This window comes from Oreochromis aureus, linkage group 9 (assembly GCF_013358895.1).
Source record: "Oreochromis aureus strain Israel breed Guangdong linkage group 9, ZZ_aureus, whole genome shotgun sequence".
Taxonomy (NCBI): Eukaryota; Metazoa; Chordata; class Actinopteri; order Cichliformes; family Cichlidae; genus Oreochromis; species Oreochromis aureus.
The window spans coordinates 35151635-35171800 of record NC_052950.1 but is presented as its reverse complement, the minus strand read 5'-3'; the positions used below and the strand labels follow the sequence as shown (position 1 = coordinate 35171800).

Below are 20166 nucleotides of genomic sequence, written 5' to 3'. Positions count from 1 at the left end.
CATGTGTAAGAATATATTTAATTTTCTAAATACTGCCTGTTTAAAAATGACACAAATTTATGAATTTACTTTTTATTTTTTACTGTAACATTAAACATTGCAGGAGGGGTTGTGTCTTTGTTGAGCAAAACAGACTCACACAATATTGTAAGACAATAGAGCCCATTTAAAACACATTTCATGTGAGTTACAATAGAAGTGGCACAGCACTGACACTGATAATTACCTCACGATGAACAGCCAAATAAACAGTAACAGGTCTGACAGTTTGACCCAGAAGGTGAACTCTTCTGACATTTTGCTTTTCTTGTGATCAGATGATGGAGTAATGTTTGCTCTGTATGCTGTTTGTGGACACAGCCAGTGAAGTTTAACTTGCTAAACTTGTATTGGGATAACTAACTCCATAAGCTAAGATTTTGTGATCGCGGCTCGATCGCTTAACAATATTCATGATCTTCTCTTAAACTCTTTTTCTTTCCATCCTGTCTTGCAGCTCTATTGTCATCATCCTTTCCTGAGTATTGCCCTCGCTTTGAAAAAGAAAGAAGGGGCTCAGAATTGATGTAATCCTCCCCCCACCTTCAACCCAAGTATGTGTGGTAGTCACTGCTACCACACATACATGTCCTGAACCACGCTCACATACCTCTCTGTCACTTCTGACTTCATCATGCAGTACCACAGTGCCTCTTTTTGCACCCTTTCATGTTTTCACTAGATCTACAAAGACATAGTGAAGCTCTGACTTTCTCAGGAAATTAAAGCTGAATTCTGTGAAGCCTGATCTCAAGCTTTTTAAGTTTGACGCAGCATCCAGAAGAACTTTTGTTCAGATCCCCTGTTTCTCCCACTGTGTTCAAATGAACCCTGTCAGGGTAATGTCCCATTGGTCTGCCCCTTTTCTCACAGGAGGACACTTTGTGGGTCTTTTGATGCCTCAATAGATCTTTGTTAAAGAAGAAAGACTTTCCACAGTCACCACATACAAATGATTTAACTCCAGAGTGGGTGCGCTGATGTGATTTTAAGCTAGTCATCTGAGTAAAAGCCTTTCCACAGTCACCACATACAAATGATTTAACTCCAGAGTGGATGAGCTGATGTGATTTTAAGATAGTCAAACGAGTAAAAGATTTTCCACACTGCTCACAGCTGAAAGGTTTCTCTCCACTGTGGATGAGCTGATGTCTTTTTAAGCTGCTCTTATTACGAAAAGACTTTCCACACTGACTACATACAAATGATTTAACTCCAGAGTGGGTGCGCTGATGTATTTTTAAGAGTTTCATCTGAGTAAAAGCCTTTCCACACTGACCACATACAAATTGTTTAGTACCAGAGTGGATGAGCTGATGTGATTTTAACCTATCAATCTCAAAAAAAGCCTTTCCACAGTCACCACATACAAATGATTTAACTCCAGAGTGGATGAGCTGATGTGAGTTCAAGATACTCATCTGAGTAAAAGATTTTCCACACTGCTCACAGCTGAAAGGTTTCTCTCCACTGTGGATGAGCTGATGTCTTTTTAAGTAATTACCGTAAGGAAAAGCCTTTCCACACTGACCACAGCTGAATGGTTTGTCTCCACTGTGGATGCGCTGATGTATTTTTAAGTTGCTCTTATTACGAAAAGCCTTTCCACACTGACCACAGCTGAATGGTTTCTCTCCACTGTGGATGAGCTGATGTGTTTTTAAGTTGTACTTGTGAGTAAAAGACTTTCCACACTGATCACAGCTGAAAGGTTTAACTTCACTGTGGACGCCCTGATGTTTCTCTAAGTGATATCTATCCTGAAAAGACTTTCCACACTGATCACAGACAAATGATTTACCTCCAACATGGATCATATGATGTCTCTTTAAGTGACCTTTCCGTGTAAAAGACTTTCCACACTGATCACAGTTGAAAGCTTTAAATTTCGTGTGGACGACCTGATGTTGTTTTAACATGCATCTCCGAGTAAAAGACTTTCCACACTGATCACAGCTGAATGGTTTCACACCGGTGTGGATCAGCTGATGTATTTTTAAGCTGCATCTCTGAGTAAAGTTCTTTCCACACTGATCACAGCTGAATGGTTTCACACCTGTATGGATCAGCTGATGTGTTTTTAAGTTGCTACTCAGAGTAAAAGACTTTCCACACTGATCACAGCTGAATTGTTTCACACCGCTGTGGATCAGCTGATGTGTTTTCAAGCTACCAATCTGAGTAAAAGACTTTCCACACCGATCACAGCTGAATGGTTTCACACCGGTGTGGATCAGCTGATGTATTTTTAAGCTGCATCTCTGAGTAAAGTTCTTTCCACACTGATCACAGCTGAATTGTTTCACACCGGTGTGGATTAGCTGATGTGATTTTAAGTTACCAATCTGAGTAAAGACTTCCCACACTGATCACAGCTCAAGCTTCTGTCCTCACTGTTGGCGCTTGCGTCTTCTGGGCTGCTTCATAGCGGAAAAGTCTTTTCCACAGGATCGCCGCTGGCTCATCTTTACTTGCTGGTGCTGGATGTTTTGGCGATATCATCCATGTGCTGAGGTTTCGCCTGCTTTCACTTCTTTCTCCTGTAATGACAAAGAACCCAAACAGTGACATCAGGTCTATACCTTCAGCTCATCCCTTTTTGCACCACGGACGGTTTATGCCCGACAATATTTTCACATACCGGCTTTGTGAGGTTACCTCACAAAGCCGGTATGTGAAAATATTGTCGGCATAAACCGTCCGTGGTGCAAAGGTTGGGGACCGCTGGTCTACAGCTTTCTACCCCCAAGGACACGTAGTCTAATGCCTTTATTTTTTAGGGCTATGTCCACTTAACCCTTTAAGACCTACCACAGAAGCAAGTCCGCCAGAGCTTATATTATATTTTTACATGCTGTAGTGCCGTTTTTGGGAGCATTTTAAGTTGCTATACATCAATACCACCATTATAGCCCAAATTTTAATAATATGTATGCAGTAAGTGCATAGTAATTACATAAATTGCAAAAAAGTGCAATAAAGTACAAAAAAATTGAAAATCGTTTTTGTTTTTTTAACATATATTTCTAGTTAGAGAAATTTAATAGGCTCATCCCTCAAAACTGTAAATACAAAAAAGTTGCACAAAATAGTTTCCCACCACAGGAAATTTATTTTGAGTGTCTTCATGGTTTTATTTTTAAAATACACCAATTTTTATATACTACAGGAAAAAACAAAAATAAATATTATAATGCAAATTTGCAAAAAAGCAGCATGTACATCAAAATAAACTATTTCCAGCAGTGCAATATGAGTCCTAAGCATCCCAGAAACGACACAGAAAGTCATAAAATCAAACATAACTTTTAAAAACACCAGTATAGGCTCATAAGGCCCTGATGGTAAAAAAAAAAAAAAAAAAAAAAAAAAAAAACTACATTTCCGCGAAAATGACGTCACTTCCGGTTTCGGGCAGGTAATTGCGGACATGCGAAGGTTCGCACTGACGTCTAGTCCCACGTGTGGGACTAATAAAGGTTATCTTATCTTATCTTATCTTAGTCCAACCTAGGAAGTGTTATGAACAGCTGATCGGATCAGCAAGGCGTGTTTCTGGAATATTATGTTTTTGTTGCTGCAAGCGCTTTTTATGCAGTTTTTGCAAAGCTATATGTGGAAGGAAACCGTGACCTAGGACAAGCTGATAGCATAAGATGTAAGTACAACTCCTCTGGTTTCATATGCAAAAAAAATTATTGCGGTTGCAGTGCTACCAGGATTTAAAAATGGTTACGCAAAACAGAGCGTGCCCACTCCGACCGGTTTTAAAGGGTTAAATACTACACTATATGGTTATATGGAATTTTAGTTAATATAAGGCATAGAATTGAGGCACTTCAAATAATTTCACCTCAACACCGCCTCCCTGGAGATAAGTAGAAGGAGTCTCACTATCTGCCTAATGTCTAATGGTGCCTGGGAGTGTCAGTCCAACTCACTCACAATACTCATCTCTGTGTGTGGAATAACCTGTGAAATACATATTTGATGTTTTCCTGTATGTAGAACAAAGTCGGACAAAATGTGATTATGTGATATTGTCAAAACATATAATCAACACATAAAATAAAGAAATCTCCATCACAAGAGTTAGCAGCTTACACAAGAAAAGACGTCAGAAAGAATATGAAAGAAGAGAAGTGGAAAAGGAAAACAGAGCATTTTTAATGAGGTCATGCTGAGCCTCTTGTCCCGATTGTTTTATGTTGGGCTGAGAACAAACAACCAATACTCACATCAGGTCCAGTCAACAACAATTATGTGTTAAGCACATATGTGGGAGACGTACACGATACCACCCTCAGCGTAGTCCAGTAGATCTCAAAGAGATTTATTTAAAGGGTTGTACACGCCCAAGATGCGTGAGCAAGTTACATATCATGTATCAGCGACAGTTAGCTGCATCTCATTTTTACAACACTTAGAATGCTGTTTCGAGACCCTTTCACCCCCAGCTGTCTCCTGTTGTTTGTTATGAGGCCCGTGATCGTGTACGCCACATCCTGAGTACATCCTCTTCTAACCGCCCCTGTGCAGGAACGTATGCAGTTACAAGAAAAGCATCTGGACTTCTTTACGTTGCTTTAAGACGTTTCACCTCTCATCCGAGAAGCTTCTGCAGTTCTAAGGTCAAATGGTGGGGAGTCCCAGATTTAAACCTAGTGGGAGTATCCCCCCAAAGAGGGACAAAAAGACCCCCTGATGATCCTCTACCTAATCACATGAGCCAAGGTGTGAAAATGGGTGTGGGTCCCAATCAGCCAGGGTTTCGGGTGAGCTCATTGTGAAACCTGGCCCCACCCTATCATGTGATTTCCTGAGGTCAGATGGCCCAGGATGTGAGTGGGCATTAAAGCGTCTGTGAAGGGATCTCAAAACTGGATTATAGATGGCAGACAGTTGGTGTCGTAAACCACCGCCTCTGTTCAAACATGGTCGCTCACAGTGGACATAGATGGCCTCTTTCACTCCTCTTTCAAACCATCTGTCCTCTCTGTCCACTTCTCGGATGAGAGGTGAAACGTCTTCAAGCAACTTAAAGAAGTCCAGACCCTTTTCTTTGCAAGGTCCTTTGACTACGATGACCTAGATGACTGAGAACCTTCACAGACATGCAGTTACAAGTAAAACACTTCTTTTAATGCCTTTTAGTTTAAATATTCTTTTGCTTCTTGACTGACTGACACTTACTGAAATACTGCTACATGTATATTTCCCACAATCTCCACATAGATCACTCCACAGACATCACCTTCATATGAAGGGAAACAGAGAGTTTATCTCAAATGATAAAACATTGACGTACTGAGGCAGACAAACAGAGAGGCTAAACAGAAGGCAGAAATCAAACCAAAATGAGCTAAGAGAGAGAGAGACCCTGTAGAAAATGATAAAGTTAAGCAACCAATGTAGTTATAACTGACTTACTCTGGATCTCCTCTCAGACTCAGGAGGGGGCGAGCGGGCCGGCTTTGTAGTTGGAGTCGGACCAGCAGAGACAATGTGCTCACTGACCTCCACTCCCCAAGTCAGTCACCACGAGGACAAGTTCTTTGTTTAGAGATGATTTAATCCAAGCTCACCAACAACATCACTCAGCTGTCCTCGTCAGAACTAATAAAATAAAAGCAGTTACATTCAGAGACGTCAGTTTAATAAACATAAAATATTGCTCTTTTAGCCTCGCTCACATATTCTGTAAAGATTAAAGGACTTAAATCATCACGTGGTTTACAAAACACATTGTTACCAAACTCAGCAAACAATTGCACATCCAGAAATAACTGTTTTTCTCGTTTGACATGGAAACTTAAAATTACAAAGACACACTGAACGCACCTTCCTACCAGCTGTAACCTAAAGCTGGGCTCACACTGTGCGATTTTTTTTTTAGTCGCGGTATTCAGCTTCTGCTTGAACTGCACGATTGACTCGCAGCAGGGGCGGATCTAGAAGGGTGGCATGGGGTGGCAAGTGCCACCCTAAAATGATCCCTTGCCACCTCAAATGCCACCCCAGTTTTGCATATGACAGTGTTGTTTATTAAAATAAGATAGCATTAACAGTTTGAGCGTAGTTACAGTCAACAGTGAATATAAATGCTAAAACTGAATATATTGGATAGTGTCCCCCCCTGCACCAATAAGAAATGGTTCAGTCCATAGCAGGACAGCTTTTTTTTCTTGTTTTCAGTAGCAAGCGATGTTTATGATTGTGCCAGAGCACATTTTGAACAACAAATTGGGAATTTCAGATTTTACACAGGTAGTTGGATGTTTCACTCTGGAAATGAAAGGAAGGTGAGTGTTATTAACCCTCTGTGGTCCACGGACAGGCTGCACCTCCAAATCACATGACTGATTTAAGCTGACATAGCAACAAGCTGCAGCCACGCTGAGTCTCTATTTCAGCCATTATTGAAAGTTCGGACTTCAAAGTTTTTAAATTTTAATTACAGGCCAGTAAATCCAGAGTAATGATAATATATATAAGCCACGCTTTTTCTAAATACTGTCGTCACGTTTTTGTGTGTGTGTGTGTGTTTTAAGCGTTTTCTAAGGACAGTGCGAAAACAGTAAAGAAAGGAGAAAAAGCCACCTCTTTCCTATGGAAAAATGCACTATGTTGACCAATTAAAAAAAAAAGCGTGGGATTTAGTTGTTTAGGAAGAGGGAGAGTTTTGGGAGTGATGTAACGCAGAGAGAGAGAGAGAGAGAGAGAGAGACTTTTAGATGTGGGAGATTTGTGACGTTTAGTGTGGAGTGTATACTTAAGTGTGTTGTGTTGTCTTGTGTAGTTGTTCTGTTGTGTAGTCGTTGTTTTGTTTTGTGTGTCAGTGAGGGCACTAATGAATGTCACAAAGGCACATTTGCAACGTAAACACTGTCACTAAGTAGAAAACCAGCGGAGTGATACACCTGCTGTTGTCAGGCCTGCAGGTTTGTCCCTGTGCTGTTCTGTCTTTTTTTTTTTACAGTAAAAAATACTACTAGGATTTTAAGTTCTTTGTGTGATTTCAGTTCAGTAATAGTACTATTAATAGTAATAGTAGTAATAATGCAGTATGTCAGTGAACAAAAATAAATAAATTCAGTTGAGCTGAAAAGATACCAAACAAGCCAAGGGAGAAAATAAAATGAAACAATCTGAGGGAGAAATACAAACATAAACTCAAAAGGAGTCAAAATGTCCGGTTGTATTTCAGACCTCAGTGGTTTAATCCAACAAATCATGAAAAATTAGGTTTAAATTTTTGTTCATGACAGTGCAGATTTCTGACATTTTGTGTAATGTCAGCTGTAACAATGTGATTGTTTTCTAACAAAAACAGTGTAAAACTGAAGTTAGACTTGTGTTTGTAAATGAACCGCCTCAAGTTGTGTAGCTTTCTGGATTTTATACTTATTGGGCTACATGTTTATTTATTATACAGGCTATACAGTACATAAGATCAAAACTCACATATTTTATGTAACTAAAGTGTGTAATTATGTGGGCTACAGACAATAATTAAGTTCTAGACTACATTTATATGAAAAACATGTATACTTACTGCATTTGAATCATTTTAACCACCTGCATATGTGTTTGGGGGGCAAAAAAAGACTTTGATTTTGCCACCCCTTTTGACTTCTTTGCCACCCTAACAAAATTTCTCTAATCCGCCCCTGGCTCGCAGGGGTTAGAAGTTCGTAGGTCACGATGCAGGGTCTCCCCGCCTGATGCTCTGATGCGACCCGAGTACTCACACTGGGCGTCCATAAAATGAAGGTTATAACAGAAAATCTGTCGCTCTCTGTCTTTCACTCACACAGACACACACACCACCATCAACTTTGCTAAATTGCAAATGAAAAACATTGATCAGGCAGCTGTGATTGAGCAGCAATGTAGATCCAACTATTTTCACGGTTGTTGAGGTCGTGATAATTTTGTGATGCCACATCAAAAAGACTCGGGTGAGCTTGCCATAGTTCTACAAGTTGTGCCTCCATCGCTTGTGTCCAGATCACACGCTGCACTGCCGTGATGCGCCGTCTTTTTCACTGAAACTTGTGTTTGCGCGTGCGCAGTGTGAGAAGCTGCTCCCGACCAAGCGATTGGTGATCGGGAGCTGGTCGGGAGCTGTTAATCGCTTCCCGTTACCCCACGTATACTACACGGTGCACGACGCACGATGAAGGCCAAAACCGGGCCGATCGCCAAAACGGTCGCACGACTCAAAAGTCGCACAGTGTAAGCCCAGCATAACAGGAGAACGTACGCTCGCCTTCACAGCTGCAATACATACCTCACAACAAGCCGTTCATCAATTAGATTTAACACGACGCTTCTCCACAATACTTTGATACGGGTTCTTCAAAAAGTGCCCATTTTTAAAACTGCAGCAAGACACAGCACGTACACCCCTTCTTCTTCGTCTTCTTAAGTTTCATTGGCGGTTTGCAAACAATAAAATGGTGCGTTACCGCCACCAACTGGTATGGAGTGTCGACCCTCAAGCCCTCCCCAAATGTTTACTCTCTTTTAAAAACTGGAATAGGGCCTGATAAGACTCACCTCTTGAGTCCTTTTGCAGTAAATCAATAAGATCCAGTTTCATTTTTATGTTACTGAGGTTTTGGATCAGTTACCTTCTCTCCACCTGATATTTCTGACAGTGTAATCTAACATGTTCTATAGTTCACCCTTCTCTGCAGTAATCATGTTTCCCTGCATCATGTTTCCCTGTCATGAATAGTTTTGTGTTCAAACCAGTATGTCCAAACCTTATTCTAGACATGACCACCTCCTCGCTCCTACTCCAAACTGTGCTTCTCATTCCTCCTGCTCTCCTTTGAATGTTATTACAAGCATCGTCTCCTCCTTTCTTTATCCATTGTATTCCTCCCTCTTCTGAAACCACTTTGATGTTTAGATATTTATCCTTTATTTTCTGTATAATACATTAATTTGTCATTTATTATTCGCTCCGTGATTTTAAAGATGTCAGATGTTAAAGCTATGAGTCTGTAATTTCCTGGATTTGTATCATCCTTTCCTGGTTCATGTATGGGCACAACCACAACCTCATTTTTATGGTGATTTAATAAATCATCCGTATCTTCTATCTGTTTCAGTAAATCCCTATTCTCTATGATGCCATTTCTCTTCCTCTTCGCCCTGCTTCTCTAATATTGCCTGAACTGTGGATTTTAACAAAAGTTTTTGCCAACACATTTGCCTTCTCCTTATTTTTCACTGCTCTTGCCTCTCCGTTCCTCAAGATTGGATATCCATACTCCTCTTTCATTCCATCCATCCGACCGTACCAGCTTTATTTTTAGGGTTTTATGTTAAAGTTTATACAGCACTTTACAAAGTACCAAGGGCGTCGATTTGGCATGGACGGAAGGGACATGTCCCCACCAATATCCAGCGATTACTGAATTGTCCCCACCAATAATTTGATCTCTTCGAGTAAAGAAAAACAAACCCGATAGAAAGAAAAAACGATCTGTCAACGTCTCATTCACCCAGCGGTGCAGAAAGAGTTAAATTACGTTCTTTCCTACGTCATGTGACAAATATGGCCAATGTGATTGGCTGTGCCTTTCAGGGAGCTCTGTTTAGTTTTAGCAGCGGCAAGCCTGCGCTGCGAGGACCTGCAAGGAGGAGAGGAGGATGGCAGCAAAAAGGAAGAACCTGGATATAAGAAAGTATTTTTCAAAGAAACCTGTAAGTCACTTAAAGTTAAGTTCACTCATAAAATGTGTCCGTCATAATAACGTTACAGGCAATACCAGGCCATACATGCCAACACTCCCGATTTTTCCGGGAGAATCCCGAATTTCAGTGCCCCTCCCGAAAATCTCCCGGAGCCACCACTCTCCCCAATTTCTCTTGATTTTCCACCCGGACAACAAAATTGAAAAACCGTATCCTAGATTGGCCCAGCCAATTCCAGTTTCCAACAATAGCGGCTACTACTGCAGCTACTTAGTATTAATATTACTCTTATTACTCTTTCTGTGTCGCGAAATAAACTTTTGACATATTTTCAGGCGAGATTGTAGTTGTGTAAACTTTAAATAACTTAAACATGTTATTGTTTGGCCTTTTTCAGTGTTTTATTTGTTCGTGAGTAAATCGGTTTGGCTGAGATTAAAGTTATTAGATTAGATTAGATTAAATAAAACTTTATTAATCCCTCGGGAGGGTTCCTCCGGGGTTTTCACACAGCTGAATAAATGTCAAACAGAAAACTGATTAAACAGAAGTGTGAGACGGTCGAGAATCTACGCAAGCGTCCGGTTATATTTTATTTTATTTAGACAGCAAGGAGCAGACGGCAGAGGTGACGTAATTATGAAGGCTAGACCCCCCAATTTCACAGTCGCTCATTTCCGGTCTACCCGGCTTTCGGAGGACCCGGCCCACTTAGACCGCGAAGGCCGGGTCCTCAGGTGGACGCAGCCTCTGAATTTGGACACCCCCGGAACAGGCCGGTGACATTTAACTTATTTTCTTCCGATAAGTAAACACTGTAAAAACCCCTTTGAATGTCTCCCTAATTCTCAGGTCTCAATGTTGGCAAGTATGTGCTAGGCTTTGGCCCACATCAGTCTAAAACTGTATGTAACCATGAAAAAAGTGTTGCCATGTCCACCAGGACAGTATAGTATAGACAGTATAGTATAGACTCCTTCACATAGTGGACATTGAGTTGTTGTGTGGGGCACCAGTAATCCATGTCTGTTGCTGTAACAGTAGTTCAGGTTTAGAATAAAAAGTCCCAGCTCACTGATTTGATCGGGGCAATAGTGCCTAAAATGTTGCATAATTTTGCTGAGAGATCTTTTACTTTGTGCTAATCTTAGATGAGTAGTTTTATGGACAAAAACCAGCAGGTCATTCATTGTTCCCTTAGTACTAATGTGTAAGAGATGTTGGTGTACTATAACTGAAGTAATGTTGTTAAGTCCTTAAAGTTATATTCTTTTATTGTCGTGACTCTATTTGAAGCTTTTTTTTTATTTTTGTATGATATCTGATTTATATGGAATATGGCTGAAGTAAACTAAAGTCTAAAATCAGTCATTTGTTTAATAGTAATTTAACATTATATAATTCACATATAAAACTATGAATTGTAATTTTAAATTGTTTAAAAGCATGTAGAATGGCATATGTAGGCAAGTATATTTCTGCTTTTTTATCAAGAAGCAAAGACAAAAAGGAAAAAAAAAAAAAAAAGAAATAGCGCAGGGTTCGGTGGTTGAATCATCCGTCCTCACCAATGCCAAAACCAAATCTACGCCCTTGCAAAGTACTGTATATATACAGGTAGATTTGAAAAAATAAACAAATAAGTAAAATAAAATAATTTAATTAAAAATGTTTTTAAAGAAAGTTGAGTCAGCCCCTTAAAATAGTGCCAAAGGCTTCAGCAAATCAATATGTTTTCAGATAAGTTTTAAACTCAGAAAGAACCTGCCTAACGTGCAAGTACAGATTATTCCACAACAACGGATGCATCACTAACCCCACAATAAAGTGTGTTACAATATTCCAGCCTAGATGTAACAAAGGCATGTATTACTGTCTCATAACACTCCTTTGATAAGATGGGCTTTATTTTGGCTAATTGCCCTCAAATGAAAAAAACTTGATCTTAAGATCTTATCGCCCGGTTTGCCACCTCTAAGACTGCATTACAAGTAGAAAAATTTAATCAGCAACCTCAACATTTATATCAATCTTTTGTATTTCCTGGTCACCGACTAATCTAAATGTTTAGCAATCAGCAGTACTGAAACACCACTTCTAAACACCCCCTTTGTCATGTTTCTCTACACTCAGCTCTATCTCAGTCATAGGATAGCGGTCTTTACCTACGGTCGGTACCTGCCACGAACAAATACCTTCCAATGAGTCTGACACTATTGTGAGGTCAGTTGCTGAGTCTGAACTTGTTCTAACATTCACTCTTGGACCACTTCCATTATTTAGACACACATAATGAATGTTTTATTATCTCTATCGTTGCTTCAATCACTGCTCCATTCTGGCTGTTACAGTTAGCCCCATAATGTGCTGTGTGCATTAAAATCCACACACCAAATGACTTTTCTCCCAAAATATATGTCAAGTTTGTATAACGGTTTGTTACAAGGGTTTTACAAACTGACCACTCTGATGCTGCCATTATTCTAACTCCTAACTGTGTTCCTATAGTTACAACTCTATATTGAGTTTCTTGCCTTACAAATGTTACACATCCTCCTTCATTACCCTCCTTTCTATCGCTGCAGACACCATCTGTCAGGGACGGATAAAGTTAATAGACCCTGCGACCTAAGACTGGAGATGCCCAGGAAAGAGCTTTGTTGCGTGGTGGAGAAAGCAGCGGCGAGAGACTTTGTGTTGTTTTCCTGGGTATTGGATACACTCTACCCGATACCCGTGGACAGAGATGGGCAGTAATGCGTTACAAGTAACGCGTTACTGTAATCCGATTACTTTTTCAAGTAATGAGTAAAGTAAGGTGTTACTATTGCAAAAAGGTAATTAGATTACTGTTACTTTCCTGTGAGCACGCTGCATTACTGTGTTACTAAAACTGTGATTTTTGTTTTATGAGTGTCTCATGAGCAGTGTTGGGTAAGTTACTTTAAAATAGTAATTAATTACTAATTACTTAGTCAATATTGTATTTAAAATACTTATCTAATTACTGTGTCAGAAAAGTAACTTAATTACTACATAAGTATTTAACTAAATACTTCTTAAAATCCATATAAACCTTTAGTGGACAAACAATAGAAATTAAACTCTTTAAATAATAAATAAATTTTTTAAAGATGGACACTCTACAGTACGCAGCGGTAGCATCTGTTCCACAATGTAGCCTGGCCGGGATGGACTGGGACAAAAAATCGCCGGGCATTTTGACTACAGACCGCCCACCAGGTATTATAGGGAAAACCATAAAGCCTTTGAATGAAAACAAACGCTGTGGTCACAGTGATGTACACTGTCTTGTTGGTATATATGTATCAGTCTAATAAACGTAAACCTACACCATCCTCCCTATTCTGGTATTCTAAACAGTACCCAAAGTAGACTGCTTGGTCGAGTTAACCTCCTGAACTAGAGGTGAGACATGATCATTACTGATTACTGATGACAGATTAAGATATATTTTATAAACCATTCATTTGACACATCAATAAACACCATGGCAAGGCAAAATATTTTTTCTAACATGGCAACCTTTAAAAAGTGAGAGGAGATAGAAAGACAGGTGAGAAAGAAAAACTTAATTGACTTTTTGATGGCATTTTACACACAGTACTGGTACAGAATCTAGAAAATGTGGGAAAATGCTGGCATCATATACAGTACTTAGCTACTTCTGAAGAAATTATGATGGGACCCTAAAAAAAATACTATGTAAAATAATGGATTTCTATACATTTTACATCAGATGAAAACATTTGTTGTAAAATTCAGAGCGATAAACAAATAAGAGAGAAAAGCCGATCAGCTGATCACTGATCAGTTTCATGATTGAAGTAGAAACAGGAGAGGAGGGAGAGAGAATGAGAGAAGAAGAGGCAGCCGTGCAGCAAAGACACAGAATAACTCCAGCTTTGTGTCTTTTTCATTGTAGCTGAACTCCGGGACAAACTGTGTTCCTTTTCACCTCAATACGAAACGTGCAATTTTTTCTCTGAATACGAGACGATTCCGTTTTTTACGGGACGGTTGGAAACTCTAATAACTAACCTTATAAATAAAATAAAAGAAGTTCAACATCAATAATATCATAGCACCCGCCCAGCAGTATAGAAACGAGTTATTGTAACTGACTGTAAAAAGTCAGCATAACGAAAATAAACTCCACCTAAACTTGGTTTGTATCTGAACCAGATGGACTGCAGGTCATAACTTCTTACCTGAAGTTCAGTTCACCGCCTCGGTCTCTGCTCCTCCTGCCTTTCCGTCATCCACCTGCCAGCGTGTTGCATGTGCTGGCCAATCCACCACTTGCTAATGTTACTGAATCTGTAGAAGCTCCGCAATAGCCACCACCAAACAATTGAGTTATTTTTACACATCTCCCTTCATCTGGCCAATCCACCACCTTTCAGTGTTTATACCGTTACGGAAACAAACGAAGAAAAAAAACCCCATCGGCCCATAAAAACGAAAAATCATTTGCCCGGTATGTCCGATGGCCAGTCCAGCTATGTAGCCTGCAGTCATTTTTTAAGCTCACCTTCAGACACTTTCTGTGCTGCTGAAGTAAAATCACGTTTTGCTGCTTAGCAGGAGTTGCCGCGGTGTTATCCATGGATGATGAACACGAATCGGTCAGAAGTGTTTGTCTATGCTCTGTGTCAGGCGCTTCAGTAGATTACCATCCATTTGATGACATTTTATATGATGGATTGGAGAAAAAGTTGAATTGGGATTGAAGCGAGTGAAGATCTATCGCTTGCATACCTGTTCAGGGTGTAAATCATGTTTTAAAAAGTAACTAAGTACTTTCAAAAATAAGTAATCAGTAAAGTAACTGGATTATTTTTGGGGGCAAGTAATCAGTAATTAGTTACTGATTACTTAATTAACATACTCCGCCTCCACCCTCCGACCCAGGCAGCTAATCTGCTCGGGCAGCCGGTAGATTCACAGCCTGGCAAGTCAGAGTCATCGTCTACTTGGGCAGCAATATTCGTGCTGCCGCCACTCCTCACCTCACATGGATTTCCAGACATCTCAAAAGCTGGGTGTGGTGAGTAATAATGACAAATTTTCTTTACCCACTCCGTCTGTTTTTTCGTTAATAGTGGACAGTGAGACTGCAAATAGTAAGGTAGCGCAGCCTGTAGCTTATTGTTTTAGCGCCGACGGGGCCAGCTCAGACCAAGCTGGGGTTTAAGCACCAGGGGCCTGCGTGCGGAGGGACCGCTCAGCCCAAGCAAAACGTTTTAGCACCAGGGGTCTGTGTACAGGAAGGGCCCGCTCAGCCTGAGGTGGAGGTTTGAGCTCCAGGGGTCTGCATACTGGAGGGGCCCGCTCAGCCTGAGGTGGAAGTTTGAGCGCAGAGGATCTGCGCACCGAATGGTCCCACTCAGCCCAAGCTGGAGGTCTGTGCACTGGAAGGGCCTGCTCTGCCTGAGTCAGCGGTGGTCTGTTAGCTGTCCATACCTGCCACACCTGCACGCCTCATCCAGCACGGGCTGCACCGCCCAAGTCCATCAGTGAAACACCAGCCATCAGCCAAGACCAATAATCACTGGCCACTTTCCAGGCCAACAGCTAAGGAGCTGTTGAGAGCCACCGGAGCCGTTACGTCATCACTGCCACAGGACCCGGGGCAGGCCGGTTGATCTAACACCACTGTCACTGGACCCATGGCAGGCTGCCTGAGCCACAATGCTGCCTCCACTGGTCACATGGCACGCCCCCTAGACTGTTTTGCTGCCACTGGACCTGCGGGAGGCCACCTAAACGGTCTTGCCGGTGTTGCCACCAACCAAGTCGGCCACCAGAACCCTGCTAGGGGGATGGCCATACCTGAGGACCATGCCATGCACCTGCTGCTGATGAGGCTCATCGGGGGGAGATATTTAAGAGTATGAGGAAGCTCCCACCTTTGATTGTTGTATAAGACTCCATGGCTGTATCCCAATTCAGGGTCTGCAGCCTCAAAGTACGCAGCCTCAACGATCCTCAAGGGCCGAGTACTCAAAGACCGCTAAGGCCGGAAGTGCGAGGCTTGTGAAATGGGACGGTCTCCGTCGCGCTGCCCAGGTTGTCTAGCAACCATGATACTGACAGCTGAAACGTGTCAAACGGCTTTGTTTGACAGAAATGAAGGAGAACACATTTAGTTCATTTGTTTCTACATGAGCTCTGTGTGATTTAATAGGTATCTGCACTGTTAGCCTTTGCAGTAATTTCCATAGCTTAGTACTGCAAAATCAACAGTAAAAAACTCTAAAGGATGTTAGCAGTTTAGTACCGTAATTTGCAAGTAATTGTGGGAAAATTCCATGAGATTACATTATTTTTACAGCAACTCACCGTACTCATGGAAACAGCTGTAAAATACAGCAAATGTAACAACTGGTGATGTTACTGAGATTATACTATTACACCATCTGGATTTCTGTTGTTTTCTACTGTAGATCTAAGAGTAACTACTTAAATCCTCATTCAGAGTGTATTACTATAAAATGCAATTTACTGTGAGAGCAGTATAACATATCCATCCATCTTCCATCCATCCATCCATCCATCTTCATCCGCTTTATCCGAGGCCGGGTCGCGGGGGCAGCAGCCTAAGCAGAGAAGCCCAGACCTCCTCTCCCCAGCCACCTCCTCCAGCTTATCCGGGGAATACCAAAGGCGTTCCCAGGCCAGCCGAGAGATATAATCTCTCCAGCGTGTCCTGGGTCTGCCCTGGGCCTCCTCCCGGTGGGACATGCCCGAACACCTCACCCAGGAGGCGCCCAGGAGGCATCCTTGTCAGATGCCCGAACCACCTCAACTGGCTCCTTTCGATGTGGAGGAGCAGCGGCTCTACTCTGAGCCCCTCCCGGATGGCCGAACCTCTCACCCTATCTCTAAGGGAGAGGCCAGCCACCCTTCGGAGGAAGCTCATTTCTGCCGCTTGTATCCGCGATCTCGTTCTTTCGGTCACTACCCACAGCTCGTGGCCATAGGTGAGGGTAGGGATGTAGATCGACCGGTAAATTGAGAGCTTCGCTTTTACACTCAGCTCCCTCTTCACCACGACGGACCGGTGCAGCGTCCGCATCACTGCAGCCGCAGCACCAATCCGTCTGTCGACCATCACTCGCGAACAAGACCCCGAGATACTTGAACTCCTCCACTTGGGGCAGGAACTCATCCCCGACCCGGAGTGGGCACTCCACCCTTTCCGGCTGAGAACCATGGCCTCAGATTTGGAGGTGCTGATCCTCATTCCCGCTGCTTCACACTCGGCTGCGAACTGCTCCAGTGCGAGCTGGAGGCCTTCACCTGATGAAGCCAACAGAACCACATCATCTGCAAAAGCAGAGATGAGATTCTGAGGCCACCCAAGTGAAAGCCCTCCCCACTTGGCTGCGCCTAGAAATCCTGTCCATAAAATTATGAACAGAACCGGTGACAAAGGGCAGCCCTGGCGGAGCCCATCACCCACCGGGAACAAGTCCGACTTATTGCCGGCAATGCGAACCAAACTCTTGCAACGGTTGTACAGGGATCGAATGGCCCGTAGCAATGGGCCAGACACCCCATACTCCCGCAACACCTCCCACAGGACACCCGAGGGACACGGTCGAATGCCTTCTCCAAGTCCACAAAACACATGTAGACTGGTTGGGCAAACTCCCATGCACCCTCAAGTATCCTTGAGAGGATAAAGAGCTGGTCCAGTGTTCCGCGACCAGGGACGAAAACCGCATTGTTCCTCCTGTATCCGAGGTTCGACTAACGGACGAACTCTCCTTTCCACCACCCTGGCATAGACTTTCCCAGGGAGGCTGAGGTGTGATCCCCTGTAGTTGGAACACACCCTCCGGTCTCCCTCTTAAAGATGGGGACCACCACCCGGTCTGCCAGTCCAGGGGTACTGCCCCTGATCTCCACGCAACATTGTAGAGGCGTGTCAACCAGGACAGCCCTACAACATCCAGAGCCTTCAGGAACTCGGGCGGACCTCATCAACACCAGGGCTCTGCCACCAAGGAGTTGTTTAACTGCCTCAGTGACCTCGCCCCGGAAATTGGCGGGTCACTCCCTCATCCCCAGACTCTGCTTCCTCCTCGGAAGACGTGTCAGTGGGATTAAGGAGGTCCTCAGTATTCCTTCCACCGCCTGACAATTTTCTCAGTCGGCGTCAGCAGCGCTCTGCCAGCACTATACACAGTGCAGGTAGAGCACCGCTTTCCCTTCCTGAGACGCCTGACGGTTTGCCAGAATCTCTTCGAGGCAGTCCGAAAGTCTTTTTCCATGGCCTCCGAACTCCTCCCACACCCGAAGTTTTTGCTTCAGCCACTGCCCGAGCCGCATTCCGCTTGGCCTGTCGATACCTGTCGGCTGCCTCCGAGTCCCACAGGCTAACCAAGCCCGATAGGACTCCTTCTTCAGCTTGGTGGCTCCCTTCACCTCTGGTGTCCACCATTTGGTTCGGGGATTACCACCACGGCAGGCACCAACCACCTTGCGGCCGCAGCTCAATGCAGCAGCCGGCGATGGAGACGCTGAACATGGTCCATTCGGACTCAATGTCCCCAGTCTCCCTCGGAATGCTGTTGAAGCTCTGCCGGAGGTGTGCGTTGAAGATCTCGCGGACTGGGGCCTCTGCTAGACGTTCCCAGCACACCCTCACTCACGCGTTTAGGTGCACCGGGTCTGTCCAGCGTCCTCCCCGCCACCTGATCCAACTCACCACCAGGTGGTGATCAGTTGACAGCTCAGCCCCTCTCTTTACCCGAGTGTCCAGAACATATGGTCGCAGGTCTGGTGATACGATTACAAAATCGATCATCGACCTGCGGCCTAGAGTGTCCTGGTGCCACGTGCACTTATGGACACTCTTATGTTCGAACAAGGTGTTCGTTATGGCCAAACTGTGATTTGCACAGAAGTCCAATAACAAAACACCGCCGGATTCAGATCAGGAGGCCGTTCCTCCCAATCACGCCCCTCAGGTCTCGCTGTTGCTACCCACGTGAGCATTGAAGTCTCCCAGCAGGACAACAGAGTCTCCCGGTGGGGCACCCTCCAGCACCCCCCCGAGGGACTCTAAGAAGGCTGGGTACTCTGAACTGCCACTCGGCGCATAAGTTATGACCTGCAGTCCATCTGGTTCAGATACAAACCAAGTTTAGGTGGAGTTTAACATATAAACTACAATATACAGCATCATTTGTAACTTAAGGAGTAAGTTGCAGCCACACTAAAATTGAATTCCTTGAACTGAATGGAACCTCAGATATTAATAAATGTATTGTGAAACATTATTACAGCCCACTTTGTATCAAACAAACAGTCTCACTCTTACAAAAAAGAATATTCAAGTATAAGTATACTTTAAAAACTAGAAAACAAGCAAGTATACCTTTAGTTTACTTTGTATGTATTTTCTTCCTTTTTTAGACCAAATTACATTTAAGCATACTTTAAGTACAGTTAGAAGTATACAGAAAAGTATAAGTACATTTAGTCTATACTTGTAGTATAGTAGTGCTTGTAGTATACTATGTAGTATGTAATTTATTTGAAGTATACCTGAGGTTTACTAAGAAGTACAAAGAAATACCCAGCATGCATTGCAGGGCTTTAACTGTGAAATTAAAACAACTATGAAACAAATGATTGATGTTTTAAAACAAGAATCTGTCAAAAATTCTTGTGCAATGTCTTTTACCTTTTGAACAGAGTAAGTGGGGTAAATCATTAATTTAAAAAATGAAATTGTTGAAACCGTGAGTGAAAAGGGTCAATAGTTAATAAACATCAACTCTCAAAAGACTTTCTAACCTATGCACAATATAATTCTGGTACTTGAACTATGGGTGCAGTTCTCTACAAATGAAGCTTTCTGATAGTTAAAACTGATATCTGGGGAATGAAGAGCTTTGTTACATGTGAAAAATATGTTTCAATTGCATTTTAATTACTGTTTTTCTATCAGAAATACCTCAAATATAAACTAAAAAGTAAATTAATAGTATACTTGTAAGGTTAGTATTGTGATAGAGTCGAGTATATTTTAATGATACTCTTGTAGACATTATGACATTATGCTAGTACATTTATGGTGAACAAAAGTACATCTAAAAGTTAATTTCAAGAATACTGTTATGTACTAAAATGGGGGCCAATATAGTCCCAAGAAGCATTATTAGTATACGTACTAGGTAAGGTATACTTGGGAAATATACTTGAAGTATACTTATTTTTTGTATGGCCAGCAACAAAAACTAATGGCCACATTTAAAGCAATGTTTAAAAATGACTTCATTTAGCAGGGTGTTCCTTTTTCTCTTCTTATTCTTTCTTATACTGGACCTTCATTTGTTTTGTATAAGGTGGTACTTTTAAGACACCTCTGCCTAACTA

The 20166-nt window shown here is 42.4% G+C and overlaps 1 protein-coding gene and 1 long non-coding RNA gene across 2 annotated transcripts; both read right to left on the bottom strand.

The window, feature by feature from the left end:
- Window positions 1-2407, bottom strand: LOC120441887 (gastrula zinc finger protein XlCGF26.1-like). The gene has a single exon (XM_039617374.1). The coding sequence runs from the start codon at window positions 1956-1958 to the stop codon at window positions 762-764; it is 1197 nt and encodes a 398-aa protein (XP_039473308.1). The 5' UTR covers window positions 1959-2407; the 3' UTR covers window positions 1-761.
- Window positions 2408-2557: 150 nt separating this feature from the next.
- Window positions 2558-8471, bottom strand: LOC120441890. The gene is made up of 3 exons (XR_005614355.1): window positions 8333-8471; window positions 5470-5655; window positions 2558-2579 (listed from the first exon to the last, which is right to left on the bottom strand). It is a non-coding gene; the product is annotated as an uncharacterized LOC120441890 (long non-coding RNA).
- Between the last annotated feature and the right edge of the window lie 11695 nt (window positions 8472-20166).